This window comes from Lynx canadensis, chromosome E1 (genome assembly GCF_007474595.2).
Source record: "Lynx canadensis isolate LIC74 chromosome E1, mLynCan4.pri.v2, whole genome shotgun sequence".
Lineage (NCBI taxonomy): Eukaryota > Metazoa > Chordata > Mammalia > Carnivora > Felidae > Lynx > Lynx canadensis.
The window spans coordinates 55,376,000-55,397,009 of NC_044316.2; the positions used below are offsets into that span (position 1 = coordinate 55,376,000).

Below are 21,010 nucleotides of genomic sequence, written 5' to 3' on the forward strand. Positions count from 1 at the left end.
CTGGGAAAAGGGAAAGTCTTTCATAAACACAGACTCTCGCACAAAGTTCTGAACAATCTGGATGCGGGAAGACCTAATCTACGTGGACAGGGGCTGCTCGATCACCGCCAGGGCAGTTCACATCCTTGAGGCCAGGGGAATGAGACTCTGGGTCTGGAAGCAAACTGCTCTGCTAGTCTCTTGAGGGGTGGGGGAGGGGAGCTGCTCCGCACCTAGAACCGGGCCTGAGCCCCAGCCCCAGGGGAACTTACTTTACAAGTCTTAGTGTGTCCTTTCGGATGTTGATCAGGCTTCTCAGAGTCTTCACAGGTTCTTGGGGAGGTGGGGCGGCATAAGGAAACTGTCGGAAGCAAAGTGAGAAGGCAGCATGTTTATAGAGACCGGTCACTGTCCCCGGCTGGTACACAGCTTCAAGGCTGTCAAACAACAGCTTTGGGAGGTGAGATGGGAAGGCGCCACTCTCCTAACTAAGTGAGGACACCCAGACCTGACATGTTAAGCGAACTTGCCCAAGGTCACAGCTAGTGGTAGAACGGGGATTCGATTTGGCGTCAAAAGGGCGAGATTTCTCTGCTTTTTCCATTAGATGCAGTTCATTTGAGTCAGGATTCAAAATGTGAGTAACTAATACAAACTCTCACTGAAGTTCCAAATACCAAAGGACAGACTGTGGCCGAGTTAATCACAAAAGGCTTTTCCATCTGACCTGAGACAACAGGGAGCCAGACCTGCAAGGTTTTTCCTTCAGTGAAGCCACATGGTGTCTTCGGGATTTAGGGACCGTAAATAAAAGAGAAGCCCATCCTGTGTACAGAGCTGAGGCTGCAAACAGTGAAGAACAAATTTTCCCTGCAGCTGGTTATATAAAGCAGACTCCTTTAAAATGTGAGCCAAGAGCTATTTTGGGGTCCTAAGAGGTCTGTGCTTGCCCGTCATTTACCTTATGCTTTCACTCTTGCCCCATTTAGAGGGCTGGATTTGGAGTTCTGTGTGAGGATAATGTGATAAGAAAGGGAAAACAGTAGAAACGTTAAGCGAGACTTGCTTTCAGATAGTTAAGAATGACTGTTCTAGTGTTACCTGGACAATCTACGTTTTTTACATAGAATTCACAGAAAACCCACCAGTCTCTGTAGCTTGGCCAAACTGTGGTACTCCTAGGCTCTAAGAGTCGACCTCCTAGTGCTGGGATCAGAAAATAGGATACCCACATTATACTCTACTTGTGCCTTCACAGATTTTTGCTGAATGTGGCTCTTTTTCTTGGGAAACATAATTTAACCCGCGGTACGTGTGATTTTATGTATTCAGTATGACTGCTGATAATTCACTTGTATGAAATGGGACCCTTAAGAAAACACATTCAGTCTACAATCATGCGCCTTCAGATTACCCACCTTGTGGGTGTTAGATAGCAACATTTTACTTTTTCATGGATACATTAAACATGTATTCTTTTAAAATACAGGGTGGTTGGCTTTTCTAATTATAAAGCAATACGTGTTCAAGCAGAAAATCTGAAAAACACACAAAAACTACAAAATCAGCCATAATTTCAGCACCCAGCAACACCAAAGTTAACACTGCAGAATATGTGTCTCCAGACAGGCATCTATCCCCTCACTCATCCATCGGTCCAGCTGTCTACTTACCCACCCATCTCTGTATCTCTGCACTGTTTCTGTGCAGAGATATCTATGCAGCCGTGCCCACTAATTTTTTCCGTTTTTCATTTAGAAAGATGCGGTAACCCTAACCCTAACCCTAACCCTATAGACTTTTAAAGTCTATGGGGCGCCTGGGTGGCGCAGTCGGTTAAGCGTCCGACTTCAGCCAGGTCACGATCTCGCGGTCCGTGAGTTCGAGCCCCGCGTCGGGCTCTGGGCTGATGGCTCAGAGCCTGGAGCCTGTTTCCGATTCTGTGTCTCCCTCTCTCTCTGCCCCTCCCCCGTTCATGCTCTGTCTCTCTCTGTCCCAAAAATAAATAAACGTTGAAAAAAAAAATTTAAAGTTTATAATCAATCTGCCCATGTGGCTACACACATCAGAGACAGCACCGTACTTTCTTTGACCAATTCCATATTATTCAATGCTTTCCATTGGCTTTACTTTTTCTTCTTCTTCTTTTATTTTTTGTTTTTGCCGATACAAATGTTGTGGTGAGTGCCTTGTCCCTACATTGCTGCATGCTTGTTTGATTACTTCTTTAGGACAAATTCCTAGAAGTGGAATTACTGGATCAAAGAGTAAGCATATTTTGAAGACTTTAAAAAATATTTTGCCAAATTGTTTTCCAGAAAGCTGATTCCAATTTTGCTCTCCCACTGGCAGCGTACGAGGGGGCTTTTCTATAGGAAAGCTTCAATTCTGGTTCAGATCCTCTCTGTGGCCTGTTCCCCTCCCCCCCCCCCACTTCCCTAGGCTGTCACACTAAAGGAATTTAAAACAATTTTAAAACAAGCTTAAGCAAAAAGTAATTAGGCGAGAAAATCCGACACAAGTGCTAGTCTATTCTAAAGCCAAAATAAATGACTTTGGGATTAAAATTTTTTTCTGGAGTAGCAAAGTTAATCATATTCATTTGCACAGGTACTTGGGAGTTATCCATAACTCCTGAGTTTAAAAAAAAAGAAAAAAAAGGCGATTCTTCCTTCTTTCTTCACCCTTTACCCTCTATACCCCCCAAAAAAGAAAAACAAAAGGAAAGTGAAAAAAGGAAAACTAGTGCTCTTCGTCCTCCACCTCGAATAATCCCTGAGCCTCAATTCTCGGTCATAAAGGTACTGACCTCAGAGGTTTTGTCTGTCAGTCCCTGACCAGACCAAACTTAATTCTTTGTCCACTAGTCTTTACCTAAACCCTGTCTTCGTTATGAAAGGTGAAGCAGAATCCCAGAAACGGCACTTAGGCGTCCTTCGTGAGGCCGTTCAGCTGATGTACTCCAGGATGATGCCTGAGGAACAGGAAGGCATTCCATACGCCCATCCTGAGCTTGAGGCAAGAGGTCAGGATGTGCCCTGCAGAGGCTCGACAGTCTTCCTCCATCGGTGGGCCTGGTGGCATGCTTTGTCCAAGACAGAAAAGGCCACTTCCTCCCACTGACTGGGCTAATTGTGCCAGGGTACTTGTGTCTAGTGGTCTTCCTTGTCACCACTCACTCCCGAACTCAATGGATGGTCACCGAGTGGATCCTGAGTCTACTATGTGCCAGGATCATGCGGGGTTCTTTGGATATTTTGTTTTTCATTTGACTTTACTGAATTGTGGTAAAATACACATAACATGAAAATTTTCACCTTCACCTTTCTAAGTACACGGTTTGGTGGCCTCCAGCACATTCACATGCCGTGCTTCCATCGCCACCATCCGTCCCCAGTTTAAATACATTTTTATTCAATAGGCTCAACACTGGGAGACGTATTTGCCACGCACACCAGATTGTAAAGTCCCGGAGGAACTCAAAAATTATGCTGGTTGATGGGATAAATGAAGAAAGTCAGTATTAACATCCTCACTTTGCAGATAAAGAAACTGAGATTCAAAAGATTGTCTGATTACTGAAGATCCAGGCCTAATAGCAGAATCAGGATTTGAATCCAGAACCAAGAGTTCTGGTTCTTTCTCTTGTAGCTGCCTCAGCTAGTGCAGGGCAAGTCTATGGGTTGTTCTGATCCCGGGAGTATTCTAGGAACCTGAGCAGAGTGTAGACAGCCTGACAGTTAAACACTCATTGCAGAAGGTACCGCATCCTGTTCAGGTTCTGCAAGTTAGAGTCGAAACTCTGGATCACATCCTTACGCTCACTTAGCCAGCAGTACATACAAAAGCATACCTAATGCCATACTCCTTTTAAATTCTAACAGGAGTATCTAAGGTCTTCTCAGAGAAAAGCTTTCTTGGAGCACAGCATGACAAACTCCTTTTGTTTGTAAGATCTAACAGCACCTGCAGGAGACACAAATGTACATTCAGGGTATGGCGGCCACAGCAGAGGCAGTCACTGTTCCTCTCCTGCCCGAAGTGCTCAGACGCATGGCACTGAGAGATATTTCTAGAGCACAGTGGGTTCCTCTAAACTATTTTCAAAGCACAAAGATGGGCACCCATCCATTCAACACTCTCGCTTCATCCTGAGTACTCCGTGCTAGGCCTGGGATTCAATGAGGGACCCGGCACACCTTTCCTGGTCCTGCTTGTAAGGGGCCCAGAGCTGTGACAGCTTTTGTTGGGCCACTGCGCTCACTGGCCTGCGGCTTCTGCACTGAAATAAGACCAAATCTCAGAATAATTTAAATCCCAAACACCTCATGTCCAGGATAGGAGTATGGTACAGGCTCAGCCAAATGAACCCTTTCAATGAGCCCCAGGGGACTGCCAATCAGGGTTCCCTGTGAATACTGAGCAAGTTCCTCTTTGGCCTTTTATCCTGGTGTTCATCAGTTTCCTTTTACGTTAGCCTTACGCTGGCCAAGTGCCACCTAGTGACCAAATGTGGAACTGCCAGTTTAGACTCAACAGAAGCATGCGTTGCTGTGTGTGTGTGTGTGTGTGTGTGTACATACAAAGTATACACACGTATATATGTGTGTGTGTATCAACCATATATCCTAGACTTCTAAACCATTCTAATTTTCTTTTTTTTTTTTCAACGTTTATTTATTTTTGGGACAGAGAGAGACAGAGCATGAACAGGGGAGGGGCAGAGAGAGAGGGAGACACAGAATCGGAAACAGGCTCCAGGCTCTGAGCCATCAGCCCAGAGCCCGACGCGGGGCTCGAACTCACGGACCGCGAGATCGTGACCTGGCTGAAGTCGGACGCTTAACCGACTGCGCCACCCAGGCGCCCCTAAACCATTCTAATTTTCAAGTATTTTGTTAAATCACCCCAACGGATGCACACATTTTGTCGTAGAAAATATGGTCACAAGGCATATAAGGTAATAGAATATCTTATTTTAGTTGTAAATTATTAGGCAATTCCCAGTAGTCTATAAAAAGGGCTATAGCCATTCATAAAAATAAGTAATTAACTTCAATCAAAAAGTTTTTAAGTACATAATTTGCTAACGTTTGCTATTAGATTTAGGCCTGATCAGATGCATACAGCCTCCCAGATTTGGCTGTGGGGGGGCTCCTTCAAGGTAGGTTACTGTGTCCTTTGACATGCCCCCATTATTTTCTGAGCACTTCCTTACTTTCTGGTACCACAAGATATTCCAGGCTAATCTTGTGTTTTTCTCTGATCCCCGGAATTGTTCCAAGGGGCCCTGGGGTTCTTTGAGAGAAGTCTACCTCATGCCATGACTTAGTCACTAATCGTTCACTAATGAACACTTGGTCTGTTTCTAGTTTTCACTATTACAAACAGTGATGCCATGAACATTCCTTGGAAGGAATCTTAATAGAAAAAAGAAAAAAATAAGGAAGAAAAAAGGTGGGGGAGAAAAGCAAATTAAAATGCACTAATGCAGTTTTTATTTAGGAAAGCAAAGGCCCCAAATGCCAAAAACCTGCTTCCAAAGAGAGAGGATATTATTTTAGCCAATCTTCTATGATTAAAATAGAAAAGAACTCATTTAATATATTAGCAGTCTTGTAATATTTGTGCTAAAGGATCAAGTAATAGTTACTATGGAAACCGACATCTGGGGTCAGACGAATAACTCATTTACAGCACTACAGAAACCCTGTCTTTTATAGATTTTTTGGATTTTTTATATGTAAATGTCACCTCCTTTTTATTTGATGTCTGCTTATGTTCTCAGCTTTCGCTATTTCCCCTCTTCTCAGATGTGTAGTGTGTCCTAGACTCACCAGTGGGTATTTTTAGAATTGCGATGCTTTAAAACATTTTCTTAGATCGGTGTCAGGGGAGAACAGTTTAGTCTCGGCTTGAGTGCTCTGAAATGAATTTGCCTATTTACCAGCTGCAGCGCTGAGACAGACTGTATTGTCCCTGCTATAGACCAGAGCATCAAATAAGCTATATTCACAGCTGTTAAAAACCCCTTTTCACGAATCTCCCATCCAACCCTCGTGGGGAGTCAATCACCAGTGTAGAAAGACTGGCGATCACAAAGCTGACAACATACAAGACACTCTTTTCACTTATATCAGAAATGTGAGCAACACACCAAGAGGGTGTCACACGATGACCTTAACACAAAGATGCTCTGTGTTCAGGGTTAGTTACCAAAGGAATCAGTCCAAGAAGGCAGCCTATTTATAGTCCGTTAACTCTTTTGCAAGGTCTCCTGGCAGGAAGCACACAGGACCAATGGCATGGCCATGTGACATCACATCTTATGTTGACCTTTCCCAAAATATTTAAACCCTAGTATGAGTGTGCCCAATTAACCGAGTCTCTCCAATCCCTCTAACCGGTGATAAGAAAAACATGGAAAATCCACTGCAGAGTAAAGCATCCACCATGAAACCACACGGATCTAAGTCAGTGACCATTGCTATGTACTGCTTTGGTGACAAATGAAACCTACTCGACTTTCAGTTCCCCACTGACAGAAAGCCCTCGCCAAAACCAGGCCCCTCCCGGGAAGGATCAGGATAAAGCACGACCCAATCCTACTGTGCTCCTGAAATAAAAGTACCTTCCTGAGGATGAGCTGTTTTTAGATATACAGGGTTTTGCCTAACACCAGCTCATTTTAAGGGGGGTTAAAAGGGAAGTAGTAGTGCTTTTATTAAAGCAGACACAGTCATCTTTTCCCTCCAGGCAAGTTGGTAAATAATGACTAATGGCCAGAGAAACTACTTTCAGACAAGCACTCCATTCCAGACGCCTGACTTCCGGATTGCATCTGGTCAGAAGACTCATAACCCAGCTCACAAATAAGAATCCACTTTTAAGCAAGAGATTTTGAGATGCCTGACACTGTATGTGAAGAATGTGTCCAAAGAGACAAGCAGCAGTATTAGTTGAAATAGGTATTTTAATATACAACACCTATTTCTCCCCCAATGAAGCATATGAATGTTCTAATGCCACCAAATGCTAGTTTTCTGGTCATTTTTAAAAAATGTTTACTTCCTTATTTTTAGAGACAGCATGTGCACGTGGGTAAGAGGCAGAGAGAGAGGGAGACAGAATCCCAAGCAGGCTCCTCACTGTCAGCACAGAGCCTGATGCGGGGCTTAAACTCCCCAATTGTGAGATCATGACCTGAGCCGAACTTGGGACGCTTAACGGACTGAGCCACCCAGGCTCCTCGTTTTCCAGTCATTTTGAAACAGGCATTTTCAAGAGGCCAATCCCTAAGAAGGGCAAGAGGAACAAAGCCTTCTTCATTCCATATTTCAAAAAACAAAAAACTGGGGCGCCTGGGTGGCTCAGTTAGTTAACTGTCTGACTTTGGCTCAGGTCATGATCTCATGTTTCTTGAGTTCGAGCCCTGCATCAGACTCTCTGCTGTCAGTGTGGAGCCTGCTTCGGATCCTCTGTCCCCCTCTCTCTCTGCCCCTCCCCGGTGCTCTCTCTCAAATAAATAAATGAATGAATGAATGAATAAAAAATAAACATAAAAAAAAAAGCAAAACCAAAAAACTATAAACTGCTCTGCTGTCTTTCTGTGCTCCCACTGAAATATACTGACTCTAAAACTATATAAATGAGGTCCAAGGTTAATCACAAGAGTTGTCAAGTCTCTTCTCACATTCCTGGAAAGAAAATATGCTCTTGCTTGAAAAAATAACAGTATGAAATACGGAAATAGTTAAGTTTATAAGCCAATCAGTTACAGGATTCTCATCCCTGGTGCGGTCTGGAGACTTTGGCGAGGCTATCTATTCACAGATATAGCCCTAGGAAGAACGCCATTACTCTGAATCGGTGACCCTAATGAGATTTCATTTTCTTTAGCTAACCACAAGATATGGCAACCCCATATAATTCGAACTAAATAGCATGCAATAAATATCTATAGCTCATGTCTGATGGTTTTAATTTGTAAGTTATCAACATTACGATCTGTAGTCTGCAGCTAATTTAACAAGGTGATGAGCTCCATGTTGCCCTGCTAAAGTTCCAGAAGTTGTGAGAGCTCTGATTATTCTTCAGTCACTCCTTAGTAGCAGTGAATACCCAAGGTTCCATAACCCAACTGAACTACTTTATTTGGCTCATATGAAAGTCTAAGCTCATTTAAGGACTGTATATAGTGAAATCTAGCAGCTAGAACCGTAACTATTGTCCTGGATGGTGAGTCTCAGAGACAAAATGCACGTATTACAATAAACCATGTTCAGAGTCCGGCCTAAAGTTCGATTTTTGTCACTGGCTTCCCTCTCTTCGTGGGATCCGTCCCCGTCCCTTCCTTGGCCTCCTACCTGAGATCTCTGCACCTCTCCGTGTCTGTCATCTCTCAGCCTGTTCTTGCAAATCTCCACTTCGTCAGCCACACGCTTTAACATCTGCAATTTTCCTATTGCCAGCAACCGTGTCTCTATGGCTCTTCCTCTTTTCACCGATTTCCTGCATGCTGTGAAGACCCTGAGCTTCTGATTGTATTTCAGGGCTTGTCAGAGGTGATTCCAGTTCATCAAGAATAGGTGTCCCAGTGTTAACCAAAGCTTCCTGAGACTAAAGACGGCCAAGTTCCAAGTTGAACCATGGTGCGACACAAAGGTGGATACAATGGATAATAATTCCCCAAGAAGCACTACACCATCGCATCTCCTAACACCACGAATCTGACTCCTAGGTTTGTAATTCGCGGCCATGAACACAGAGATCCTTTAAGCGCCGGATAATAATCTGTTCGGAAAGCACAGCCCCATAATTAAGTGGGCAGTCAAACGTACAGCACGAGGATTTAGTGGCTGGCTTCTAACCAATAAATTATGGAAAAGGAAAGGCGTATAGTGGGTAAACCTGACAGATCCCACTTGGACCAAGTGATCAAGGTCACCATCAGCAGTAGTAAGTCATGAGCTATCAGGTACCTCTGAGGTGATGCGATCAGAGGAGCACTTCCCTCTGTGGTACTCTTCCCCCAAATCTGCAGCCTTGGTCTAATTACCAGAAAACCCAAACCAAGGGAAGTTCTAGAGAATATCTAACGGTACATCTCAAAATTGTCACGGCCGTGAGAAATAAGGAAACACTAAGACGCTGTCACAGATGAGAGGTGACAACCAAAGGTGATGTGGGATCCTGGATTAGATTTGGGAACGGAAAAGAGACATGGAAAAACTGGGGTGGTCCTAATAAAGTCTGTAGGGTTTTTTGTTTTGTGTTTTTTTTTTATGTGTGTGAAAAGAAAGCTGGGTAAAGTCTGTAGTTTAAAATAGTAATGTACCTATGCTAATTTTTAGTTGGGATAAATGTACCGTGGTGTGTAAGAGGTTAACGGTAGCAGAAGCTGGAGGAAGGGTATTATGGGAATTCTCCACTACCTTTACAATTCTTCTGTAAATATAAAATTATTTCTTAAACAAATGTTTATTTTTGAGAGAGCAAGTGGGGGAGAGACAGGCAGAGAGAGGAAGAGACAGAGGATCCCAAGCAGGCTCCACACTGACGGCACCAAGCCCGGTGCGGGGCTTGAACTCACGAACCGTACGATTATGACCTGAGCCAAAGTCGGACACATAACCGACTAAGCCACCCAGACGCCCCAGGATAAAATTATTTTTTTTTTAAATAAGTTCAGGTGGCACCTGGGTGGCTCAGTCTGCCTTCAGCTCAGGTCATGATCTCACGGTTTGAGTTTGAGCCCCACATCAGGGTCTCTGCTGTCAGTGTAGAGCCTGCTTTGGATCCTCTGTCCCCTTCTTTCTCAGTCCCTCCTCCGCTCATGTGCGCATGTGCGCGCGCTCTCTCTCTCTCTCTCAAAAATAAATACATACATACATACATACATACATACATACACAAATGGAAAGCAGAGGATCTCAAAGTGGAAGGTGCAGGTCCTGGCTCGTGTACTACTGGTTGTGTACTTTCAGATAAATCACTGTACTTTACTTAAGTAAGTCTCCATCCCTCACCAGTAAAATATGCCTCACAATTTGTGACATTAAAGGCTGTATTCATCAAGGGCAGATTAGGAAAACAGAAACCACACTGGTTACTTTAACAGAGAGAATCTATTCTAAGGCACGGGTTAAACAGGCACTGGAGAACTAAAACACGAGAAAGGGACCCTGAGCTGACAGAGGGTGACCTCAGGAAGCAGCTACCTCCCCTAAGGGCTGGGAGAACAGAGGAGAGAGTGGGGGTTATCAGATCCCAGAGGCCCTGTGAAGCTGGGCTCAGACTGCTTCTTCTTTTTGGATATAGCTGACACAAAGAAATTAAAGATGACACAGACTGAAAGACAAATATTCCATGCTCATGGATTGGAAGAATTAATATCGTCAAAAAGTCCACGTTACCCAAAGCAATCTGCAGATTCAACGCAATCCCTACTAGACTTTTGAGGTGGGCCCTTCTCTTCCTCCAGCCCTTCCAGCGCTCCTTGTTGGTAGAGCCTGGCAGGGAGCAGCGGGTAACGGAGAAACATGAGAACGGAGAACGGAGAAACACTTCCAGCCTCTGGGGTGGTTAGGGGTCAGGAGACAATAGCTTAGCTATTACCTGTGAGATAGTTTTATAGACAGTAAACTCTGCCCACAGGTATGTATTATTATCATTACTTCTAAGAAATGCTTAGGCTCACTGCGTGTTCTCTTTCTTTTAAAAAATATTATTTATTTTGGGGGGCGCCTGGGTGACTCAGTCGGTTGAGTGTCCAACTTCGGCTCAGGTCATGGTCTCGTGGTTCGTGAGTTCAAGCCCCGCACCAGGTTCTGTGCTGACGGCTCGGAGCCCGGAGCCTGCTTCGGATTCTGTGTCTCCCTCTCTCTCTGCCCCTCCCCTGCTGGTGCTCTCTTTTTCTCTCTCCAAAATAAATAAACATTAAAAAACATTAATAAACATTAAATAAATATTTTTTATTTTTAAGGCTGACGATATACACTTCTAGTGTTTATAGCATTTAACATTTTAGTGAGTAGAATATATGGCTAGGAACTACATTCTATTCTATTCTTAGAGCAACCTTTACTGCAAAGCTTGCTTATCACTGTTCCTTCTATAGATAAAGCCTATGTCTGATTGACTTCTGTAATAATCAGGGCTATTTTATGTGATTGACCTGGTAAGGCCACTTGAGAGAATGCAGAGAGCGTGCTCCTTAGGGATGCTGGTATGTACGTGTAACCAACTGTTGTTTGACTCAGAAGCCTTTGACTTTTATAGAATTTGTGGAACAGCTTCATGACAAAATAAGGCCACTATGCATCCCTTTAAAAGCTGAAAAAATTAACCAAATTTTTCTTTGAAATGCAACAACAAGAAGCATAGTTTCCCGTAAGGTGGGGTGGACGATGACAACAGGAAACAGAGGTGAGAGTGTGTACGCTTGGCTTCAGTAGGTTTCAAAGAAATTTCGAGGAAATTCCTCCAACACAGAGGCTTTAGTTTCACTGCCAAATACCACAGCAGTTCTTAGCACTCTGGTTTGTCAAGAAACAGCATTAAACAACAAACCACAAGTTCAAGCGCTTTAGTGGCACTTTCCAAGTCCGCAACACTGATGTCATAAAGCGCCTTTCTCAGGGCTTCTGTGAAACTGTACAATTCACGATCACGTCCTCTCTGTGTGGTGTCTGCTCTTCCTGCGAGATTATAAACTGGAGGGAGAAATCCATGTTAGAGTTGTCTTTGTATGGCCCAGAGTGATTAGACCAGAACACGGACAAGACAGGAGGAGGGATCTGTAGAACGAATACAAGAGTAAGATCTTCAGAAAAGCATGTGTCCACGGTGGCTCTCGGGATTCTGAACATTTGCCCTCAGGCTACGTGGCAGGCTGGCACAAACAGTGTTCACAAAATAACTGGACAACGCGCACTGCCACGTGTTTTTTAATACAGGTTTGTGGGGCAACATTTATTAAGTTTAATGAGGCGTTAAGACCCTCCGGTCCTGCCAGTGAACTGTGTGCAAGACTGGAGAAGGAAAATGAAATTATTTAATGAACTGATGGCAACACCAGGAGCTGGAAGACCCGGTTTCGTGCCTCGGTTCTCGCACTTATTGATAAGTGAGACCTCGGGTGAGTAATTTATCATCTCGGCCTCAGTTTCCTCGTCTGTAAAATGGGATTTACAGCCCTGTCCATCTCCTAGGGCGATTAAAATCAAATAAGAAATGTTTTAAAAACGATACAGTGCTATGAAAATACTGGTGATCATTAGCGATCGCTGTTAGTGATAATACTGTCTCTTCTTTAAAGAATTCTACCTGTAATGCAATCGTGGACACAGGCATACTTCGGAGAGATTGTGGGTTCGGGTCCAGAATGCTGCAATAAAGCAAGTCAAACGAATATTTTGGTTTCCCAGTGCATATAAAAATGATGTTCACACTATGCTGTAGTCTCTTAAACATGGAATAGCGTTCCGTGTAACAAAAACAAAAACAAATGATGTACATACCTTAATTTAAAAGTATTTTATTGCTAAAGAATGCTAACCATCTTCTGAGCTTTCGGTGAGTCATAATCACTTATCCCAGATCACCGCGGCAAATATAATAATGGAAAAGTTTGGAATATTGTAAGAATTACCAAAATGTGACAGAGACATGAAGTGAACAAATGCTGTTGGAATATGCTCGACGCGGTGTTGCCACAAACCTTCAATTTATTTATAAAAAACTCAACATGTGCCAAGTGCAATAAAGAAGCACAATAAAACGAGGTACGCTTGTGCTTAGAAAAAAGAACGTACAAATGAAACGTCGGCAACTCGATCTCCCTCTCTTAACTGTGAATCCCGAAGCACTCGGAGTAAATACAGTTAGGATGCATCTCACTTTGTTGTGACCCAGGAGAATTATTCTAAATGTGCCACTTACTCTATTGGAATTCTAACTCCTGGGAAGAGCAAACTCCCAGGGAGGTACGGAAGTTCCTACCACAGTGACTGGTAGGCTCTTTGAGGTTCTCAGCTTGTGATTAGACGGAAATGGAAGAAGACACTGGCTAAAGTAAAAGGAGAGTTAGGCAAGCTCTCCTCTTGCTGTGGCCCTGGCGGCCTAACACACAGGACTTCTGCAGCATGACCCCAAACAGTCATGAACCAATGAAGAAAACAAAGCACAGGTCTGGGACGAACAGCTTCTGTCCTGCAGCGAGACACATGCACCCGTTGCTGGGGAGCTGGGATTAATGGCTGTGACCGAGGGCTGCCCGTGACCGAGGGCCGCCCGTGACTGAGGGCTGCCCGTGCAAAAGCCAGGCTGACCTCCCACCCCTCCCACCACCACACTGGGATCTGCGCCTGTCCACAAACAGGGGCTCCCTGAGCTACGTGGAGACCAGGCCTGAGAGAGAACGCTGGCATATCTATGAACCCCTGCTCCCTTCCAAGATATATTCTTTTTTAAAGTCAGGCTTATTGGGGCGCCAAGGTGGCTGAGTCAGTTAAGCTCAGGTCATGATCTCGCGGTCTATGAGTTCAAGCCCCTCATCGGGCTCCATGCTGACAGCTGGGAGCCTGGAGCCTGCTTCGGATTCTGTGTCTCCCCCTCTCTCTACCCCTCCCACACTCATGCTCTGTCTCTCTTTGTCTCTCAATAATAAATAAATGTTAAAAAAAAAAAAAGTCAGGCTTATTGAGATATGATTTACATCAAAAGTAAAATTCACCCTTTTCAGTATGCAGTTCTATGAATTTTGACAAACACATACAGTTGTGTAACCACCATCATAATCAAGATACAGAACATTTCCACCACCCCTAAATGTTTCTTCATGCCCTTCTGTGGGCACCCCCTCCCTGCACCCCCAGGCCCTGGCAACCACTGATCTGTTTTCTATCCCTATAGTTTTGCCCTTTCCAGAATGACAAGACATATTCTTTACAACACTTACATAAAATAGCCAAAGGCCTCTTCCAACTCGCACACTACGCTGTGTGTTCAGTTGCCTTACGACCCTCTTGCGTATGCTAGGAGGGAGAACCCAGGGTCTGAGGCTTACAAAGGGCAAGAAAATTCACTGCAGCTTGAGAAGCCTACACATGGTCTCCTGAGAGCAGGACACATCCTGGTGGGAGGGGGAGCCGCTCTTTAAAGTCCAAAAACAAAGGCCTCATTTTAAACTGTCCCTGTGTAAACCTCCCAGCTTCCTCTTCCCTGACTGCACAGCATTAGACACAACTAGGTTTCCTTCCGGTTTAGATGAATTTCTGGTGTTAAAGGAAAACGTGAATTACTGTGGCTGGAACTGGATATAGATGAGTAAGAAAATTCTGCTAGGCTAAGAAGCTTGAGTTTCAGTAGAATATTCTTCCTGTCAGATCTGGCTTGACCTCACACTGAGTTATTTGGGCCTTGCAAAAGACTGAAGTTTTACTGAATTCTGCAGGAAGCGCTCAAGACCTAGGCGGGTCTTGGGTTAGGGTTGAGGTTAGGGTTCTTTGCACACAAAGGAAATAATTATGTGACCTGATAGAGATATTAGCTAAAGCTACAATCATACTGCAATATAAAAATATATCGGATCAACACACTGCATACCTTAAACTTACACAATGTCATACGTCAATTATATCTCAGTTAAAATACATAAATTAGAAGAAAGGGAGAATGAAAGGCAAGCAGAGACTTTGTAAATATAAACATATATTTACATATATCTATCTGAGAAAGGACTCCTATTTTCTTAGTATTTCCTTACCAAGAAAGAAAAGGCAGATGACCTCGTAGAAAAATCAGATAAGCTAATGGAAAAGATTTGAACGGACACTTCACAAAGGAGGAATCCAAATGGCCAATAAACAAACATAAAGGTGCCCGTCCTCACGAGTCATCAGGAAAATGAAAATTAATTCTTGGGGCACGTGGGTGGCTCAGTTGGTTAAGTGTCCAACTCTTGATTTCAGCTCAAGACATGATCTCTCAGTTCATGAGATGAAGCCCCACTCTGGGCTCCGTGCTGACAGCGTGGAGGCTGCTTGGGATTCTCTCTCCCCGCCCCCTCTGAGCCCCTCCCCCCGCCACTGTCTACCAATTTGTGCTTTCTCTCTCTCTCTCAAAATAAATAAATAAACATTTAAAAGAAAAAAGAAAAACAAAATTAATTCTACACACCCACCAGAATGAGAAAGAGAAAATACGAGGTGCTGGAGATTTCTAAACCATGCTGGTCGGAATAAAATTGGTGTCAAAACGGCTTTGGGGAACGGTTCAGCAGTTATCCACAACAGCGTCCTCCCGTGCCCTGGCAATGCCCATCCCAGGTATACTCGGAACAGACGTGGGTCCACGTGCACAACAAAATACACACGATGGGATGGTCACAACGGCACTATTCGCGACAGCCCAGAACAGACGGCCGAATGCTGTAAACCGTAGGGTGGATAAACTGTGGTGTACTCACACAGGAAACACACATGCAACAAGCATAATCGCTACATGCGATGAGGTGAGCAAATCTCACAAACATTGAGTGAAAGGAAGCAGACATAAAAGGGCCATATGCACGGTTCCACTGACATAAAGATCAAATCAGGAAAGAAGAGAGGATAGTGGCCAGGCTGAGTTACAGGTAGTGATAGGAAGGGGTATCAGGGCAGCTTCTGGGAGGCTGGCCCTGTTCTAGTTCTTGATCTGGAAGCTGGTCATAGAGGTGTGTGGGCTTGTGAAAATCAGGTGTACATACGATGTTACCTTTCAGTGTATCCGTTATATTTCAGGAAGCATAATTTTTACTTTTATTTAAAAAAATTTTTTTTAATCTTTATTTTTGAGAGAGAGACAGTGTGTGAGCAGGGGAGGAACAGAGAGAGAGGGAGACACAGAAACTGAAACAGGCTCCAGGCCCTGAGCTGTCAGCACAGAGCCCGACGCGGGCCTCGAACTCACAAACCGTGAGATCACGACCTGAGCGGAAGTCGGACGCTCAACCGACTGAGCCACCCGGACGCCCCCAGAAGCATAATTTTAAAAGGACAAGCCAGCCTCATGTAAATAGATCCAGAATGATCTCCAAGATGTGCTATTCAATTAAGAAGCGAGAAAAAAAAAACAACCAAGGGCTGAAGTGGGAATGGGGTGTGCGGTGACGCTCTAACACCCGCCTCCACTCCCTCCCGGCATTCCCACTCTCCAGCTGCTGAGAATGTCGGCCACTGACAGCCCACTGCGGCTCCTTCGCCAGGAATCAGGAACCAGAGCCTCCTGGTCCAAGAAAGTGCCCTGGACTTCCCCTTCATCAGACCACCACAGGGCAGTCAGCAACCAGCGAGACCTGGGCAGGGCATACGAAAGGCCAGGCCCCTTGCCTCAAGGTAGGGCGACGCTGTGACCCCAGTTGTCTTCCAAAGCTTCCCAAGGAACCAGGCCGAAGCGAGTGTCTACCAAGACCCCACCGTTGTTCAGTTTTGCTCCCCTGCCCCATCTGGCTTCTGCTGTCCCCGTTCTCAGGACAGCCTTCCTTCAATAAACAGATTTCACAAAGGTCTCCGTCTCACGTTTGTTTCCAGAGAACCTGGTATCAGCAGCTGCCTAAGGAAGTGGACTCTGCGGGTGCAAGTTGGGGGTAGGTTACCTACCAGCCAGATGGCAAGGAGGACCCATCCCCCGACACGGTCCCTGGCGTGTTATGGTAAGTGTACCACTGGCTGGCTTACGGGAAGTGCAAGTGAAATTGTTTCCATAAAACTGTAGAAGTGGGTGGCTATTATTAAGATCCATCCATTCACCAAAACGGGAAAAAGTCTCGGACACAGCAGTCAACAATTTAAAGCCAGGTAGGACAGGCAGTCAGCCTCCTTTGGCAAATTTTAAAGACCGCCATTTCCTGCAGCCACAGGACCTAACTTTAAGGAGTGGAGGACAAAAAGAAGGCTGTGCTCTTAGCCCAGGTACGTCTATGAAGGCAAAGTCAGGGCTCTGATGGGGAAAGAGTGGCCTCTAAGGCTTGAGAAGGGGATATCTATGTATACTCACTGGAGAACCATGAACCCCAGAGTCCCTCGACTCCCTCTCCTTGGAAGACAGGCGACACGGTGCTCTCACACAAGACAAGCTCCTTACAAGACAATGCTTGCCCTGCAAAGGACCTGCCCATCTTCCGTCTTCCCCCATGGCCATAGACCATAATTAGGGTCAAATCTCAGCATTATTCACTTGGGGCCCGCTAGGCCTGCTAAGGGTGGGGCGGGGGGGGGGTGGCACGTGGATTTTTATGCCAAAGATGTGCAGGCCCAGGCTAACACGGACACAGATAGGACTAGAAGCATACGTGGGAGTGGTCCGAGGGCACTGGGGCAAGGAGTGTGGAATATAAAGCTGGATGAGGGACAGCCCACTGGTTACGGGAACATTCTCTCGTGACACAGAATTAGCACCTTGGCAAGCTCCCTGGGTCTAACGTGCTGGGGAAGGTGGCCTCTTGGGAGCTTAGAAAAGCAACGGACCATACTAAATGATATCAGAACTGGTGCAGCAGTCGCCGGAAGAAAAGATCAAAGCCTTGCAGGAGCAGGTACACTAGGATGGGTCTGTCACACAGGAAAACCCACCAGCTGGCCATGTCCTGTGGGGGAGCCTAGAAGAGTCCAGTTACCAAAGCCTAGACGCTGCCGCTTACACTGGTTGCCAATGTGAATCCTGCCTCACGTATCAGGGCCTTCCTCTTCCTTGGCCCTGCAACCCGAGACGAGACCTCCATCAAATCTCATTTGGACAACTGGCTCTCCTTTACCTGTCCCCACAACCCCCTAAGTCATCTTCTACACTGTCATCTGAGTGATCTTTCAAAATGTGTATTATATGACACCCAGTTTAAAACCCATTAGTTGGGACACCTGGGTGGCTCAGTTGGTTGAGCATCCCCACTCTTGATTTCGGTTCAGGTCATGACCCCAGGGGTTGTGGGATTGAGCCCCAAATTGGGCTCATGCTGAATGTGGAGGCTGCTTAAGGTTTCTCTCTCTCTCCTTCTGCCCCTTTCTCCCACTCATACTCTCTCTCCAAAAAAAAAAGAAAATTTTTTTTAACCCATAAAACCCATTAGAGGTTCCCCATGGCTACCAGAGAAAAGTCCGAAGCCTGCAGAAAAGCATACGAGGTCCCTCCGTCTAGGCCTGGCTCTGGATGCTACACTTCAGTTAGATGGAATCATCTGGAACACACAAACCACCTTCCCTTCTTTAGATGCTTTTCTGCCTTTGCTCATCAGCCCCTCCTCCGACACGTTCAGGTTTCCTGGCTCGTGGATAAGTTCCTCAGGGCAGGGACTGCATTTGCTCTGCCTTTGTGTCTCTCGTGTTCAACATTAGTCTGGAATGTCACAAGTGTTCAATAAAATGTTAAACGAAGGAAGGAATGATTGAGTCAGTCAATCAACGATTTGTGTCACGGGGAGGGGAGAAAAAGATCAACGGCATGGTGTAATGATTAGTAAAGAAAACTGTATTCTCAACCAGTACAGACGCCAAATTAAGGCAAGAACAGAAGAGAAACTATTTCTTCCTCTTCCTTCTCTACTTCTCCCTTTTATATTCTCTTCCATTTATAATCCAACCTGATTTTGAAATACTTTTTTTTTTAAGCTTTACTTAAAAAGTAAAGCTTTTTTTTAAGCTTTACTTATTTATTTTGAGAAAGAGAGAGAGAGAGAAAGCACGTGAGAGACAGCAGGAAAGGGGCAGAGAGAGAGAACTCCTAACAGTTCTCTTGGGGCTCGAACTCACCAACCATGAGATCATTCATCTGAGCCAAAATCAAGAGTAGGATGCTTAACTGAGCCACCCAGGAGCCCCTTGAATATAGAGAAGGTAACCCACTAGCAGTCAACAGCTACTAAAAACTACTGTTCCTCATTCATCTCCAGCAAAGTTTCTTCTCCAGAGAATTTCTCTCCTTTCTCTCATAATCTCAGGTTACGCTACAACTGCCTTCTATAGCTTCTCTTCATATTACTATACCCTGTAGTCCGCACACCAGACAGATAAAACCACGATCCCTGTCTTCCATCTCAAAGCAAGGCAGTACGTCTAACATGGAACATACTGTTTCACTAACCTTGGCCAATGCAGAAAATGTAGCTAAAGGAAGGAGCAAACGTAGTTGATGTTTTTTTGCATTAAAAAAAAAAAAAAATCCAGGCAGTAGTTGCAAACTATCTTCCCCAAGATACTTATCATTTATCTGCACAAAGCTGTTATTTAACAAAGTAATACAGATGCAATCAGGGTTAGGCACGGGGAGGTGGTGCCGGCAACATTCCACTTTTTGATCCGGGTGGTGGGTACAAGGGCGTCTGTTTACGGTTTCTTTAAACTGTAGGCATATGGTTTACATAGTTATGAATATTTCACAAGTCACAATAAAAAAGCGAGAAGAAAACTCATAGGAAATAAATTAAAAGGAGTTGTTTTCTTAAAAAAAAAAGAAAGTAAGGGGTACCTGGGTGGCTCAGTGGGTTGAGTGTCTGACTTCAGCTCAGGTCGTGGTCTCGCAGTTCATGAGTATGAGCCCCGCATCGGGCTCGTTGCTGTCAGCATGGAGCTTGCTTGGGATTCTCTCTCTCTCCCCCCCTTCTCTTTCTGCCTCTACCCTGCTCACAAGCTCTCTCTCAAAAAGAAATAAGCTTTGTCCATCTGGGTTGACTCAGTCGGTTAAGCATCCGACTTCAGCTTGGGTCACGTTCTCACTGCTTGTGAGTTCGAGCCCTGCTTCGGGCTCTGTGCCGGCAGCTCAGAGCCTGGAGTCTGCTTCAGATTCTGTGTCTCCCTCCCTCTCTGCCCCTCCCCTGCTCACAATCTCAATCTCTCTCAATCTCTCTCTCTCTCTCTCTCTCTCTCTCTCTCTCTCTCTCTCTCAAAAAATAAACATTAAAAAATTTTTAAAAAGAAGGAAATTCTGACACCTGCTACAACATGGATGAACCTTGCAGACATCATGCTAAAGCCAGACACAAAAGGACAAATACTGTAAGATTCTACTTATATGAGGTAGCTAGTCAGATTCAGAGACAGAAAGTGAAGAGTGGACGCCAGGGGCTGGGGGTTGGGGAGAATGGGGTGTTAGCGTTCAGTGGGTACAAAGTTTCAGTTTTACAAGATGGAAAGTGTTCTGGAGATCGGTTGCACAACAAGTTTACCGCTGAACTGTAGGCTTCAAATAATTAACATGCTATGCTTTATGTTATGTGTATTTTGTCACAATTTTTTAAAAAACTATTAAAGCTCACTTATTGAACTGAGCAGTATGGTCACCTCTGGGAGGAAACTAGGAACAGGGAATTAATAAGGAAGCAGGAATATTAATAAGGAAGCTATTTTTTTAAATACTTAAGTAAGGGGTGCCTGGGTGGCTCAGTCAGTTGAGAGACCGACTTCGGCTCAGGTCATGATCTCACGGTTTGTGAGTTCAAGCCCCATGTCAGGCTCTGTGCTGACAGCTCCGAGCCTGGTGCCTGCTTCGGATTCTGTGTCTCCCTCTCTCTGCCCCACCCCCACTCATGCTCTGTCTCTCTCTGTTGCAGAAATAAATAAACATTAAAAATAAACAAATAAGCAAATAAATAAATAAATACATCAATACATCAATACATCAATAAATAAAATACTTAAGTAATACTGTATAAAGCCCTAAACCGTATTTAAAAAACAGGATTATTCATTCTCCAGTTTAGGCGTTTCATAGTCTGGATTTTCTTTTACTCTCAGATTATTAAAAACTAGGCTGTATCCATCATGAATCAAATGGTTCTAACAGTGAATCATTGCACACTGGCACCAAGAGGATGAAGCCACCTGATTCCATATTCCTCTTCATGCTTATTCTGATCTTGTTACTATTCTCCACAAGCCCCCAACCCCACTCGGCAAGCCACACCCTTTCTGTAGTTCACTAAACAATTAAACCATTATTTTATTAATTTCCTTAATTTTCCCATTCTATGTATTTTCCTAGAACTGTCTCCTTTCCT

General features: G+C 44.6%; 1 protein-coding gene across 3 annotated transcripts in view; it reads right to left on the reverse strand.

Moving 5' to 3' along the window:
- The window catches only part of RNF157 (ring finger protein 157), an 82,921-nt gene that overhangs the window by 29,006 nt on the left and 32,905 nt on the right, over window positions 1–21,010 (reverse strand). For all 3 annotated transcript variants that reach the window (XM_030296722.1, XM_030296723.1, XM_030296724.1), the window contains exon 3: window positions 252–340. In XM_030296722.1, coding sequence (XP_030152582.1) covers window positions 252–340 — 89 coding nt within the window. The remainder of the gene's footprint in view (window positions 1–251; window positions 341–21,010) is intronic.